The following is a 12,912-nucleotide window of genomic DNA, read 5'->3' as shown; positions in this document are numbered from 1 at the left end:
GCAGCCCCCTCGCCTCCCCTCCAAGGCTCCCGCCCCAGGGCAGGCGGCCGCCTGCCGCCCCAGCACGCCGCGTCCCACCACCGCAAGGCAACGGCAGAGCATTGCTCTGGCCGGGGGATGAGTTGGCCCAGGTGCCGCAGGAACGGAAAAGCAAACAGTAAGCAGCAACAGACCGCGAGATATTTTTGAGAGCCCTAAATACCTTTAAAGACATTTTCTGAAACAGCAGAAGCTGGTCGAAACACCAAATTTCCATTCCCACAGCAAACGTGGAATGTGCCACTGCTATAAGCTAGAACAAAGGCAACATGCGTCAAAATTTTCTATTATTAAAAAAAAACAAACAAAAATAAGTTGACTTTGGGAGGTCAAAACATACCATTCCAACAAAGTCCAATCAATTCATTTAGATTCCATCTTTTCTGTGGTACAATTACAAATGTAATCTCAAGCACACTTTTAGACAAAAAGCCGCTTTGGAAGGAAAGCTTGCAATGTTACATTCCAGTATGGGCAAACAGGCTGTTTCTGCATTTCCCCACTGCAGGAGGAGAGAAAGATGTTTCAATCTATTTTCAAAGCAAAAAAAAAAAAAAAAAAACACCTGCAAAAATCAGCACACTCCCATTGCATCCCAGTTCTAGCAGAGAGGCATTTTCCAACACAAAGTCTTCCCATCAGAAACTTTCCAATGAGCCATAAAAGCAACATAGGGGAGGTTAAATTTCAGGGTCAAAGCCTTTTTGCCCCAGGTGATGCACCACACACCCACAAGAGCTGGCAAGGGCGACAAACTTGGCTTTTATGATTCAGAAGCGTTTGGCTGCACGCAATTTGTTGATAAAACCCATCTATGCTCTCCTTAGAGCTGAGAAAGCCCGAGCAACCACAAAGGCCATGGTTATGGGGAAGGATGGTGAAGGCAGAGTCTCCTGCCTGCTCGCAGATGCTGCGTGGGAAGGAGAACATCTTTCCTCCAGTTCACAGCTCATTTATCTCGCCCTTGTGAGGGGTCGAGAATCTGGTAGAGATTCACATGGGAATTACTGGAGCCAGCATTTGGACACACCTGGTTCAGTTCATGTTACTACTGGTGTTAGCTTCAGTGAGGACGACAGATGTTCATGCAGCAGGTCACAGCTAATTCAGAACAGTCGAAGAGAGCTTCTTCCTGATGAATGATGAATTCCCCCGTTTCTGAAGCACACTGAGAGCGAACAGGCCAGTGTTGACTCAGTAACCGATCACGTCCAGGTAATACACGAACTGATGAGTGATTTGCAGGCCAGGCCCAAGTACATATTATTTCCTTGCAATTACAGCAAAGTGTAGGGTGGGGAGAAGAGAAATAGAAGCGTGGATTAAAAATGTCAAGTCCTGAGAGATTTCTCTGGAGGAGCATCCCTCTCCCTCCTTCTGCTATCTTTTTGACATGGCCTAAAAAGATAGGCTGCTCTCTGGACAGGTCTGGGTTTCCTTCAGTTGGAGACCATCGATCACCAGCGCCCAGGCTCCAGGATCAGACGCACACGCTCGTTCAGCATGGATCTTCATGGGTTTCGTTTTGGGAGCCTCATCTCAGGGAACACCTTTCCCTGCAGCCTGGAAACCCACTTACTAAAACCCATGACCCTGTTGTTCGGAAAGAAACCAAGCACAGCAGTAGGCTTCCCAAAGTGGTCCGACTCCAACAGCACGTGGCTGCAGCCTCGTCCTCGAGCGCAGGGCAGAGCCCTGCTCCAGGACCGTTCCAGGCAGTTTTGGACTCTTCTGCTGATGCTAGCTTTCAGCTCTACCAGATATTTAACACTCAGCTTCATTTAATCCGGCCTGATTAGTTTATAGATATGTACTTATACATTTATGGAGAGATGTAAAAACTAATTTTCAAGAGTGTGACGCTCCCTGTCTGCAGCAAGTGAGAGCACGTTGGATCTCGGGTAAGGAGACCTACTACCATGTAGGCTCTTGCTCGACCACATCTAAGTAAACACTAGCTCCCCAGAGCCTTCAGCTGTTGCCATAATGCAATGCCATAACTCGTACTGCTAAGTCATTGCCACAGTACCCCATCTAACAACACATACATTTGTTCAAATTCAAGCAGGGGAACCAAGAGGCAAAGGTCAGGAGTTTTAAGACAGCCTGGAGAATTTCAGCATTTTCCATTTTCTTCCCTTTAGAGTTCAAGAGTGCTCTGAAAGCTGCACCCTAAAAATCTTCCATAAAGTGGCTACATCCACGATCCACCTGAAGCAACCTCTGCCCACTAGAACAACGTCTATCTCAGGCCAAAGCAACCGATGGCAATGCAATAGCCAACGCTGAGAGCTCAAGACCCTCTGCTAGACCCTTTAAACAAGATAGAGACACCTGGCCCTATGTTAACTATGTTTGCAGCTTTTCAAACTTCCTCAGGACACTTTCTAGGCATGCACATGTCAACCTCCTCCTGAGCCAAGCTGTGTTTAATAGTCCTTGATAGATCTTAGCTCCATGAACTTGTCTTCCGGTGTTTTTGACTCCATATAACTTTTGGGTCTCCCTGCTGTGCACAGTTCCTCCCGTTCAATCCTTCTCAGTGCCTGAGCAGCCGAATCCCCACCATGATGGCTGTGCGCTTCAGTGGATCCCACTCCTGCCAACCCCGATCTCATGTTCAGCCAGTTTCTGAGCACCACAGTGTCGCAGGACTGCAGCAGGAGCTCAGTGCAGGACCCTGCTATATAGCATTGTCCCATGTCTGCGCCCCTTCAGTGGTGCTCAGGTGGTCAAAAAAGTGATTCCTGGCCATTGAAGTATAACCCGAGGTGACATTTATTGCATCCCCGTAATCACTCTTATCAGTTTACCTGCAGTAAGGCATTAGGAAAAGCCAAGCTGCTCATGAAAGGGACACCCCTTCCTACGCGATGAGTCAATCAACATGCTGCATTGCTATCAGGCTCACATACAAACAGCTCTTTGTGCAGCAAACTGTGTAGATACGATGTCCGGACTATCTGCGTAAGGTTATCTTGTCAGTCCATTAGCAAATACCACCTGGTCTGCTTCTGCCTGAAATATTCCTTTATTGTTGTCCCTTAAAAAGAAATCCATTCAAACAGTTTTGTCTTTCCCAGAAGAAAAAAAAAAAGGCACAAAAAAGAAAAGCAAGTTTCTGAGTCAGGAAGTGTCTTTCCCAGCCTTAGACGAAATCACACATTTTGAGCTAGAGGAAAATAGATTCATCATCCTTTAAAGATAAATATGACTATCACTATTGCAACTAGGCAGATTTTTGCATACTTGAAATTGTTTTGATATGTTCAGTCATGTAAAATGCTGCTCTCAGTAACGATTTAAAGATATATCAGCTCCCAAATTGCACTGTCGAAAAGTGTCTCCTCAGACACTCTGGCATTATACAAGCTATCATTGAAACTCACAGCCTGTGTTCAAGCCCAAATAGACAGGAAATGTTTTGCCAGCAGAGTGGCATTACAAACACTAAGACATATGGGGTTGATAAGCAAGCATTCACAAAACTCTTGTAAATTTGTACAGCGTAAAAGCAGAAGCAGCAGATCATCTTGTCTGACCTTCAGTATGTCTCAAACTGTCTGATTTCACCCAGGCACCCTACACTGAGCTCAGGAACCAGCCTGGTCTGCTCTGATTTGGGATTCCAAAATAATGATTTAAAACATCTTGTGCTCGCATTGTAAATGTGATGCATGTGATTTATAGCTGTGAGACTACTTGGGATTTAAATGTCTTTGATTGATCCAGGTTTCAAAAACTGATACATCATTCATTGCTTTGGCTCAAAATGGACCAAAGTAGAGGAAGTCAGTTCCTAAAAATACAAGACACAAACTGCTCAGACAGATTTAGATCTGCAACCTGTAGCACAACATTGGAAAAGTTAAAAATCAAAATCAAAATCAGAAAAACAACAGCATGGGATTCATATAGCCAGTGGATATGCTTGCTGCTTTCAGATGCTTTTACATAGACGTGGCTTTTCTCAAAGTGCAGATTTATTCTAGTCTACAGATTTATTCTTGTCTATAGACAAACTCTCTAGTTCTTCAGTTGTGGATTGATTGTTTCTTTGGAGGAACTCACAGAATAAAAGCTACAAGAACCCTTTAAAAGGTACACATAAAATATATTGTAAGGCCCAGAAGAGTCACAGTACTAAAAACAGCCAACTGAAGGCTGCTATAAGCAGGGCCATCTCTTAAAGCCACCAATAATTTTCCCAGTCTGTCAATAAACAAATTCATTTTTGCTGACTTCAAAAGTGAATTAATGAACTTGCCACTCAATTACAGCTTGAGCCAACTGTTACATGCGACTCCCTGTCTTCTAGCTGTATTTTGCATAGTGACAAAGAATTCTTGACTTCCAACCAAATTTTCATTTAAAGAAGAAATTTCAACAGACACCAACCCCTGAAATAGAAAAGCAACAATCAAGCTATTGCACTGTTTTAGTTGGTATGATTCCAGTTCTTCCATCAGGATAATCTAGCTGACATTTGGCATCGTCATTTTTTGCTTCAGGACAGGATGAGCGTCTTGTAAAACAGCATGTTTCAGCTATTCTTGCTTCAGTCAAGTATTCAACAGCATCCTCGTTGCAAAAAAACAACAGAAACGATTAAAGTTGCTGCTACAAAAATTGCACTTAGACATCCCAAAGCGTTTAGCAGAACAGAAAAACAAAAAAAAAACAGAGGATGGATGCCACTTCAAACAGTAATGGCTCACCTTGGCTGGTGACAAGGACAGAGCACCTTTGCTGAAGGCTGAGCAGAGCCAGGCACAATAAACAGGTCCCACCTGATATTTTTCAGCGCAACAATAAGCCTGCAGGCCATACACTGCGAAGGCACAGCGGCCATAGGTCCCTGTGCTGTCAGCAAGCATCCACGTGGACAGGGACATCTTCCACCTGCCCAAGGAGTTTTTTAAGGCAAATCAGGTATTTGAAAATCTCTTTCTCACCGTACAGATAAACATCCAGATGAACTGGCTCTCAGGACCCAGGGCTCAGCCAAGCAGAGGAGCATCAGCAGACTCCAGCAGCTCAGATACAGGCACATGGAGAAACTCACAGAGAAGCAGTCACCGTTTTAACGGATCTGATGAGATGATCTTGTAAACGTTTTAAATATTGTTGGTATGTTTTCCAGCACAAGCACGGACTCTGCTGAGCCCTGAGAGCTGCCTGAGCACTCACAGGTTTGCTGCCCAGTGCAGGCAAAATAAGGCATATGGTGTCTCGGTACATCCACTAGGTCGTTTCTGCTACGTGCAGATACACCAGCATGTAGTGGAGGTGGCCAATGACCCTGAAAGGCAATCTTCTCTTCCAGCACAAATACCCACTTCTATACCTGGGCGAAAAAGGGCTAATGAAAGGGAGGTCACCAAAGACAAATCTCTGCTGAACTCCAGGAATAACATCTTGACACCGAGACCTCTGAGCGAGGCACGGTCCACCACCAGGTAGGAGGACCACAACTTCTCTCTGGAAAGCTCACTGTCAGAGACGCGATGCACTCTCTGATTTTACCTATTTTTCTTTGGAAGCAACAACGTCTTTGCAATATTTATAAAGGAGAGGCCAACCAAACGGCTTTCCTACCTGCAGAGCGACTGCCCTCAGCAAGTGCCCAAGGCGATGTTCAAGCCTGCAATTTGACAAGACCTTTTGAAACCACCCTGCCAAGAGGACAACTCAGTGGCAAAGCGAGTTAGAAGCTATTAAAGAGTTATGGAACTCAGTAAAGGAAGAGACACGCTGTGCTAATCTTGACTTTCACCCAGAGCTGGGTACAACAGGGATCCCTGGCCAACTCCACCAGCATACAGCTAGCCCCACTGGTCTGGAGGTGCAGGTCAGCAGCCAGAGCTGCACCCAGAGAAGGTGCTCTCTGCGCTGGGGTCACCTGGGCCTCCCCTCCGTGGGCATGCAGGAAAGCTCGGCTGAGCCTGCTGGGCTAGCAGAGGAGCTACTGCTGGCCCCAAACTTCAAATTCTCTCTCCCCTTACAAATAATCGAAGGAGATCAGAAAGGCAAAACTAATCGCAGGTTAGGCAAGAGGAACAGCCAGGCAGGGGAGCTGTTTTACACACACGCAAACCACACAGCCATCTTTATATATCTTTATTGCACACATCTATCCTTACATATCTCATGGGATGAGGCCAACTTCCCTTCCCAGGACAAACTATTTCTACTTAATTCTGCCAAATCCATCTGTTCCCAAGACAACTTTTGTTACTGCCTAACACAGATATTTTGGAAGGGTAAATCTTCCCCCTTATCCCCTGACGCCGGTTGCTGGATCACTCAGAGCACTCCCAGGTGATGCACTGGCTCCTCAAAGGGATTTATTCGTCCCAGTGGACCAGTGGCCAGATGCCTGCCAGTTCGCCCCCTGCACCCTGAAAACCTGTCTCCTCTTCCCTACAGCCTAATGCCATTTGGGGCAGCAGCATCTCCCGCGTCCCAGTTTTATTTTCAGAGTTATTCGTAGCATCTTGAGGGATGTATCTGTTTGCTTTGGGAACAAGACCTAGAAGGACTGATTTCAGCTGCGTGCGAGTACATTTGTAGCGTAGATTCTGGAAGACATTTGCACTGACTCGCAATTTGGGGGAAAATACTGTAATTTATTCGCAGACATGATTTGCCACTGGTGTGGCATAAATATATGTGTGCGTATGTACACGTCTCTATTTTTAGAGCGACATGGACGTGGTGCAGATTCCACGGCTATCCCGTTTAAAAACAGGAAGTGCTCTTCACCGATCTGGAAGGTTTTCAATCCTTCTCTCATTGTAAACATTATCTGCCTTCAAAATCCTTAATGTGTTGCAGATGTGACAAACAATAAAAGACCTATCATAAAAAAAGCCTACCATCTCAGAGCTTCCCACTGGGGCAACATAATAATGAATTTATTAGCATATAGTGCTCACCAACATATGTTTATAGTCACTCACAAACTTTTGACTTGACAGTTTGCAAGTATGTTTAAATCATTAAGTTTAAGTTGGCTGTCCAGTTATTACAGGGTCATTATAAATAGGAAACAAAGGTTACATTTTATACAACAGGCGATAAATCAAAACTAGTCAGTACTGAAAACTGACTTTTCTTTTTTTTTAATTTTACTCTTTTTTAGTCTCTAGTTTTTCAAGACCTTCCAAGGGGACAGCATGGTAAGGCCCGTCTGAGCAGCACATGTTTCCCGTTAACGGGCAGGGCCAGCAGCACCCACGCAGGAGAAACTTGGGCTGCCAGGAGAGACACCGTCCCAGTGACCAGCGTGCTGGGTGGGACAGTACTGAGCTTCCTCCCACAAAGACCTTGGAGGGGGCAAGACCGCAGAGAGGGCAAAAATCTGACAGTTTTTTCACCCAACTTCTGGCCAAACCTAGCACCTACATCCTGCCACCCAGTTCTCCTCCCTTCCAAGGCATGGCTCATCCACCGCAGGATCCACATCCTTCTGCAGTTCACTTCGCTACAGACTCCGTTGCAACACTGAATGTTTACACATCTCGTTAAAGTCTTTATTTCACATATTGATCCCACTACATGAGATCTTTAGGGCAGGGCCAAGAACCTGAGGCACGTGGCCCAGAGGCAGCCCACAACCCCATCTCACAGGGCCACGTGAACTTCTTCTGTGTTATTCCCGGATAATGCAAGGACATATGTTACAGAGCAGCCTGCCAAGTGTATCTGTAAGGCAGATTCAATCCTTCGCTGCTCCTACCATGGGGCCAAAGAAACTCTCTCCCAAGCTGGACAAGGCCCCTACGAGAAGGAAAATGATGCAGTCAAGCGATGCACCCCGACAGCAGCGCCGAGGTTCAGCAGAGGCGCTGGGACCTGCTTGAGGTGGGCTCCTGTGTTCGATCCCTGCGCCACGATATGCACCCTGTCTCCTTTTCTGCCCTCACAGCGCAGAGCATCCCATAAGTGATAAGTGGGGAATCATCAGTAACACAAAGCCAGCTGCCCCCAGCCCTTCGCGTCTCTGTTACAGGGTAACCACCTTGGGAAGGAGGGAGATAAGGCCATGCTAAACGCAGAAGTTCATTTCACAAAGTATTTCCAGATTTCAATGCCTGGCATCTTTTCACATCAGAACACTAACCTAAAATTTGGAATTAGTGGAACAGCGGGAAAATGTGGAGTGGTTTCTGGTCCCTTTTATTTCGTGTTATGTATAAACGATATGATACGATGGAAAAAAAATTAATTGAAAAATACCCTTTCAAAGTAAAAAGAAATATCATTCTGAGAACGTTGAAAGTATTTCCACACCATCAGCAATTTTTCCTGGGCTCATTTCCAAAATAAAACTGGAACAGCGGGTCACGATTTATATCCAATACCAACCAATTATGATTCTGTCACTGTCTGACCAACTTTGCCTTTATGCTCCAAAGTGAAATACAGAATAGAGTATCATGGCATGCAAAAATGAAGAAGTAGAGTGTCCCTCTGGCCACCATGATGGCACAGCTCACCTCCGCCAACGCCAGCCAGTTGGTGCCTACAGGTTGTGTTGGGATAAACCTACCGTTCTCCGCAACCTGAAACATTTTACCTGCCAGGAACACAAAGTTAATATTTTACCATTCTGTATAAAGTCGGCAGCAAATGCCCTCCAGCAGAGTAGTACAGGGAGGATAACTCCTCTTTTCTTATAACATGTATATATTGCAGCGAAAAGAGAGGTCTAAATTGCTAGACAGGCAGGTTATCTGGGAGATCAATACAGTGATTAAACTACCCTAGAGAGACAGGAAAAGGCAGAAAGGATTATATACACAGCTTCAGAGATCACTGACGATATTACGGGAAAGGGTAAAAGAGGAAATTAGAAACATGTTAAAATAGCATAAAGGTGTGACACAAAGATCATGGAAAATGAAACACGTATCTCTGCTCTCGACTCAGGACAACGTGGATCACCTGAATTTCCTTAGCGAACGCTTTAATTTTTAGTTCTTGGATGGAAGAAAGTATATTTTATCCTTCTCTGAATTACATATCTCTGAGATCTGGACTGGAGAACTTAAAAAGCCTTTTCTTTCCCTTAACTGATATTTGAATATATGTATTTTATATATTTTACATAATGTGTCAATAATCTTTGATATGAAACTGGCTTTTAATATTTCAGGTCTCACTTCATTAAGGATATTTTAATTATCCTAGACCAATGGAAGGGAATTTATAAACATCTGTGCTTCGTTTAACAGCCCAAATTTGCCTCTTAAACTTCAAAGCTGTAAAGCTGATTTTACCCAGGTTCAGTTGTCTGGTCTCTCGAAGAGTAACACACAGCACAGTTAACTGGGCCAAGTCACCAGCCGGCACAGGCTGGCGCAGCGACGCTTGAGCTCAGCGGACAACGTGCATCGCCTACACGCGCGGCCTGACCAGCTCGCCTGGTCTTGCTTCCTCCTCTTCATGGGTAATAGAGGATATGTTTATTTATAGGCAGCCTCGAAATGTTAGGAATGCCCGATGAGCGTTTTCAAAGCAAAGAAATGCATCATACCACCAGTCAGTATGATTTTAGGCTCCTAAGTACCTAAACTGCTTTCAAAAATGAAGCTGAGATATTTAAAAAAAAAAAAAATTACCACGGGCCTCATAATTCCAGACTGGAATAACCAAGAGGGTTTGCTGCAGTCAAGTGATCTTTGCTTTCTTTCCGATGCCCTCCAACAGACAGAAAGCTCATTTTGAAACTCAGGCTTCCCGTGCATGTCGGCAGAAGAGGGAAGGAGAGAAGTCGATTTTGATACCTATCGAGAGGTTTTAAAAAAAAAAAAAAAAAAAAAAAAAAAGCAGCTCGCACTCTCTCTCCATCCCCTTTCCTACAGGCTGCCCTGAGCAAAACCAACCTGGAAAAGCGTCAGCATTACCTCTGCAGCCACAGTCCCAGAAGGTTCCTGCAGCAAGCCGAGCCACAGCCCAGCACCGCTGCCAGCAGCTCCCGCGGCACCGCTGTGACCCACAAGCCCCCAGGGGCCTGGGGCCGGCTCTGCCCCCAGCAGCACCCGTGGACATCCACAGACCCCCGCAGACAGGCGAAGGTGCCATCCTCATCACCTGCTAAGAACCGGAGCTGGTTCCGAACCCGCAGCTCCCCGTCTCCAGAGCCCCCGTCACAGTCGTCTTCATCGTCGCAGTCACCGCTTACCGCCTCCTCCTCCTCCTCTGTGGTTTTGCCCGGAGCTTTTCGGCGCGGCAAAGCCATCCCTTTCAGCAGCTGAAAGACAAGGACGTGCCGCAGGGTCATGTAGCAGCACCCCGTGATGCTGCCTGACCCCTTCGCCCCATACTCGCGAAGGGAACGGGTTCAGCAGCTCTCTTGAACAAGGTCCCCATCCCTTGCCAGAGCCAGCAGCGATGGGAGAGGACCCAGCAAGCAGCATGGATAATTCTCCCTCAGGCAAAACATTTTCCTGTGGAAGAGCTCAGGTTCATTCATGGACAAAGCTGCACACAAAACCACAACAGAAGAAACAAAAAGAGAGGAATAAAGTATACTGAGCAAGTCTGCCCTTCGGCATCTCCCACTGCAAGCCGTGCACCACAGGATGGAGCATGTCCACAAGCCTCAAGCAACCCCGCACCACCCAGGCCTGGGAGTCAGCAACCAAGGAGGTTTCTAGAGGTAGCTAGCTAGTGAGTCCTGCTATCAGGACATCTCTCAGGTCCTTACAGTGCCCCAAAGTCAGCTGCAAATTTCATTCCTTACCCTTGAAGTGCAGAGGATGCTCATCTAAGTTTTGGGGCTCTGCAAGGGAACAGCAGCTCAGAAAACCAGGCCCAACCATATTAAAAGCCACAACCCAGCTTGCTGCAACAAGGACAGGATCTGCTCTGCTGGCCCACGGCGAGCTGGCCCCATCCGGAGAAGATGTGGAGAACCAGCAGGGCTGGCAGACAACTCCTGCAGTCCTTCAGCAGAGTTTGGAGCAGACAGGAGAAATCAAAACAAAGAGGCACTTCGAATCTCCGGCACAACCCCACCATTTCTGCAGGCACCGGCACCGCTCTGGGCAATCTGGATAGTTCTGAACATCCCAAATCCTATCGCGTACGTTTGGATCGTCTTTGTCCCAGCACGGCCTTCCCAAAGGACGTCCGACCGCAACAAGACCGCTCGCAAACATCCTACTCACAGCTGCATGCTTGGCTTGGACCCCTTACACCTCCTGATGTGTTTTCGGAGATGTCCATAGAAACCAGTGTTCAAACAGTGACGGATTCAGGAATGATTTAACCTTGGCAGGCAAAGCAAAGCAACGAAAGACCCTGTAATCTGTGCAAACTCACTCCAGTGCTTGCAAGCAGAAAAACAACTAAAATGTTTTAAAGTAAAGTCCTAACTAGTCTTGACAGGTTCCACATCACTGGGAAGGGGATTCAAGTATATCCGGTCAGGATTGCTTTCAAAATATGGGTGGGAGCTCTCTGCACTGCCCTTTTGCAGTGCCTGGAAGGAATGGACACGCTCTCAGATATTGGCTTCCTCTTCAAGCTGACTTTTCCGATTTTGCTATTGCTAAAATAACCCAAACATTTCATCATAAACCCAGATTCATTTTGAAAAAGTGTGAGTCAGCTGGTTAATATATGCTGAAAAATTCTATCACTACTGCTCCACTGTAAAAAGCCTTCTTGAATTTCATCTCAGCATTAACAAAAATAACGAAAAGGATAAGTAACAGAAGATATGGAAGCCTTCTGCATACTTCAGGGGTTTAGTTAGTTCCATCTACTGCAGCAATATGCGTGCCTTTCAAGGCATTTTTTAATATCTGGAATCTAGGTTATATTTTTAAACTATTAAGCTAGCCTTAGAAAACAGTTCCTAAAATATTTAGCTGCTGAAGTTTATACAGCCTTGGAGGAATGCTTTCAGCATCTGGCTCTCCCTGTCCACGGCAACGTCCACATACCTTATTGTTTATATTAGAGTAGCATAACGTAATGAAAAACAAATGGCTTGACGTGAGACCGCTGCGGGTTTTCCCATCCACGCCACTTGCGCACCCTGCATCTTTCGGAGAGGAGCGGCACAGCAAACCTTTCCCTCTCGCGTGCGAAAGTCTGTCCTGTGTGACAGTCACGCTTTTAGCTACGGAGGAAAAAAAGGAAACATTCAAGAAAGGTAGGGGTATTTTTCCTGCTTCTTCCCCCGCCTCGAGGGCGATGCACAGCCCCGCGACGGGTGCAGGTGAAGCCATGTCACCCCCTGGCCCGGCACAGGCAGCGACTGGGCCAAGGACACCCCTGCACCGACACGAGCACGTTGGCAACAGCTTTGGCTCATGGTTTCTTTCCAGAGCAAGAGGCAAATCAGCTGGGCCAGCACACCCCAAAAACACATAACCTGCTCCCGCAGGAGGGAAAAGGGAAAAGGCAGCTCCTCTCCCCATCAGACGCACGGAGCCTGATCCAAAACTCAGGGAAGCTCGGGGGAAGCGTTTCCACGGGCTTCAATAGGCTTTGGTTAGGCCCCTTCGCGTTTGCTCTTCAGGAACTGTATTTTATTCTATTTCATCATTTACAGGCCTTTCCCAGAATACTGCATGACCACCAAAAAAAAAAAAAAAAAAAAAAAGGCAATTGCAGCACTGGGCATAGCACGGGGAAGACCTCACACACAAACCTAACGCTGGGACCGGCCAGGCCTTCATACCCTCACTTATAACATTTCTCCCCTCCAGACTAAGCCCAAGGCACGTACAAAATGTTTTAGGGGAAAACAGGCTCCAAAGCATAGCGCACACTAGCCACAAAGCCTGGCACCTCTCATCTGCCCTTGGACCAGCTAACGGCAGTCCTCAGCTCGGGGCCAGGGGAACGTACAAC

The 12,912-nt window shown here is 46.5% G+C and overlaps 1 protein-coding gene across 9 annotated transcripts in view; it reads right to left on the bottom strand.

Annotated features, from left to right (window-relative positions):
• The window catches only part of GPC3 (glypican 3), a 142,051-nt gene that overhangs the window by 15,772 nt on the left and 113,367 nt on the right, over positions 1–12,912 (bottom strand). For 5 of the 9 annotated variants that reach the window (XR_011143428.1, XR_011143427.1, XM_068956860.1 and 2 more), the window contains one exon: positions 10,138–10,297. The exons of 2 other annotated variants lie outside the window; for them this stretch is intronic. Coding sequence is in view for 3 of the 7 variants with exons in the window: in XM_068956860.1 (XP_068812961.1) it covers positions 10,138–10,297 (160 nt within the window). In the remaining 4 variants the exon portion in view is untranslated. Of the gene's footprint in view, positions 1–9,665; positions 9,831–10,137; positions 10,298–11,216; positions 12,176–12,912 lie in introns of those variants that run through there. 2 more of the 9 variants (XR_011143426.1, XR_011143429.1) reach the window with 2 other exon arrangements.

This window comes from Struthio camelus, chromosome 11, assembly GCF_040807025.1.
Source record: "Struthio camelus isolate bStrCam1 chromosome 11, bStrCam1.hap1, whole genome shotgun sequence".
Classification (NCBI taxonomy): Eukaryota; Metazoa; Chordata; class Aves; order Struthioniformes; family Struthionidae; genus Struthio; species Struthio camelus.
This window is presented reverse-complemented; position numbering and strand designations above follow the sequence as displayed.